Raw genomic sequence first — 1,469 nt, 5'->3', positions numbered from 1 at the left:
TTCTTGAATTAAGAACACAAGAACACGAAATGTAAAGGAAATACAGCAGCAAAAATAACAACAACAACCAACAACAACAACAATAACAACAATAATAATAATGAGTATTATTATTATTATTGTTGTTGTTGTTATTATGTTTCTTAACAACGATTAATTAATTAATGTCGTTGTTTTTCTTACTGTAAAAGAAGGACGGAGAGAGAAGATATAAAGGAGAAATTATATAAAAGTGAACAGAACAATGGCCGAAGGAAAGACTCTGATTGATTTGTCTCCAAACAACAACAACAATAACAACAACAACAGCAATAACAACAACAACAACAACATCAATTATAATCATAATAGCACTAAATATAATATGAATAAAGCTATCTACAACGACAACAACAATGATGATGATGATGTCGACGATGATAATTTTATTAATGCAAGCAGTAGTTACATCAACAACAACAACATCAGCAGCAGCAACAACAACAACATTAATGCCCACAGCGACAGCAACAACAACAACGACGATGATGACGACGACGATGACGAAGAGATGACGTCACTAAACTACGAAACTTTACAATCCCTACCGCCTATTGCTGCTGTTACGAAAAATTTCTACTCAACTAATGATGATTTCGTTAAATTTGTACAACAACATCAACAACAACATCCGTACTTGCAACAACAACAACATCATCATTATTCAGATAACCAGCAGCAACAACATCAGCAGCAACAACAACAACATTATCTTCCCTACAAATACGAAATTACAGATTTTGACGGCCAACAACAACAGCAACAACAACAATTTAGTTTTTCAAATCTAACTCCTTCATCGTCGTCCTATGAATCATCAACAACAACAAACAACCCTCATATAATGTACCCCCAACACACTTATGACACTTCCTCAATTTACCCAAGCCCTCTATCTGTTCACCACCACCATCAGCAGCAACAACAGCAGCCACCACTACCACCACAGCAACAATCTCCTCGTCATCTCCATCCTCACCATCATTCTGTAGAACCATTCCTCTTCCACTCGTCCCCCCTTAAACAGCAGCAGCAGTTAACAACAACATCACCAAAGTTAACTTTCCATCCAGGGTTATCTACTTACGACTTCCAACAGCAGCAACAACAACAACAACAATTTCACCAACAACACCAACATCATCTTTTTCACCAGCTCGGTGGCCACCACCTACCCCAATTAATCCCACACGTCAGCGATTTAACTTCACCAACCGGCCCCAACAACAACAACAACAACATAATTTCCCCCGACACCAACAACAACAATTGCATGCCACTAAACAATAACAACAACAACATCGATCACCGACTAACACTCTCCTCTCCAATTGACCGTCGTTGCGGCAGTACCTCGGACCTCCTACGCCCCGATTACCCTCACCCACATCACTCCCTCCTCCATCAACACCCGCATCATTATCATCATA

General features: G+C 39.1%; 1 protein-coding gene across 1 annotated transcript in view; it reads left to right on the top strand.

Annotated features, from left to right (window-relative positions):
- Nucleotides 1-244: 244 nt before the first annotated feature.
- HELRODRAFT_161875 (hypothetical protein) overlaps nt 245-1,469 on the top strand; it is a gene marked incomplete at both ends in the record, with an annotated part of 8,795 nt that continues 7,570 nt past the window's right edge. The window contains one exon of the mRNA XM_009021747.1: nt 245-1,388. Coding sequence (XP_009019995.1) covers nt 245-1,388 — 1,144 coding nt within the window. The remainder of the gene's footprint in view (nt 1,389-1,469) is intronic.

This window comes from Helobdella robusta (genome assembly GCF_000326865.2).
Source record: "Helobdella robusta unplaced genomic scaffold HELROscaffold_3, whole genome shotgun sequence".
NCBI lineage: Eukaryota > Metazoa > Annelida > Clitellata > Rhynchobdellida > Glossiphoniidae > Helobdella > Helobdella robusta.
The sequence above is the reverse complement of the archived record's forward strand: the minus strand, read 5'-3'. Positions and strand labels throughout refer to the sequence as shown.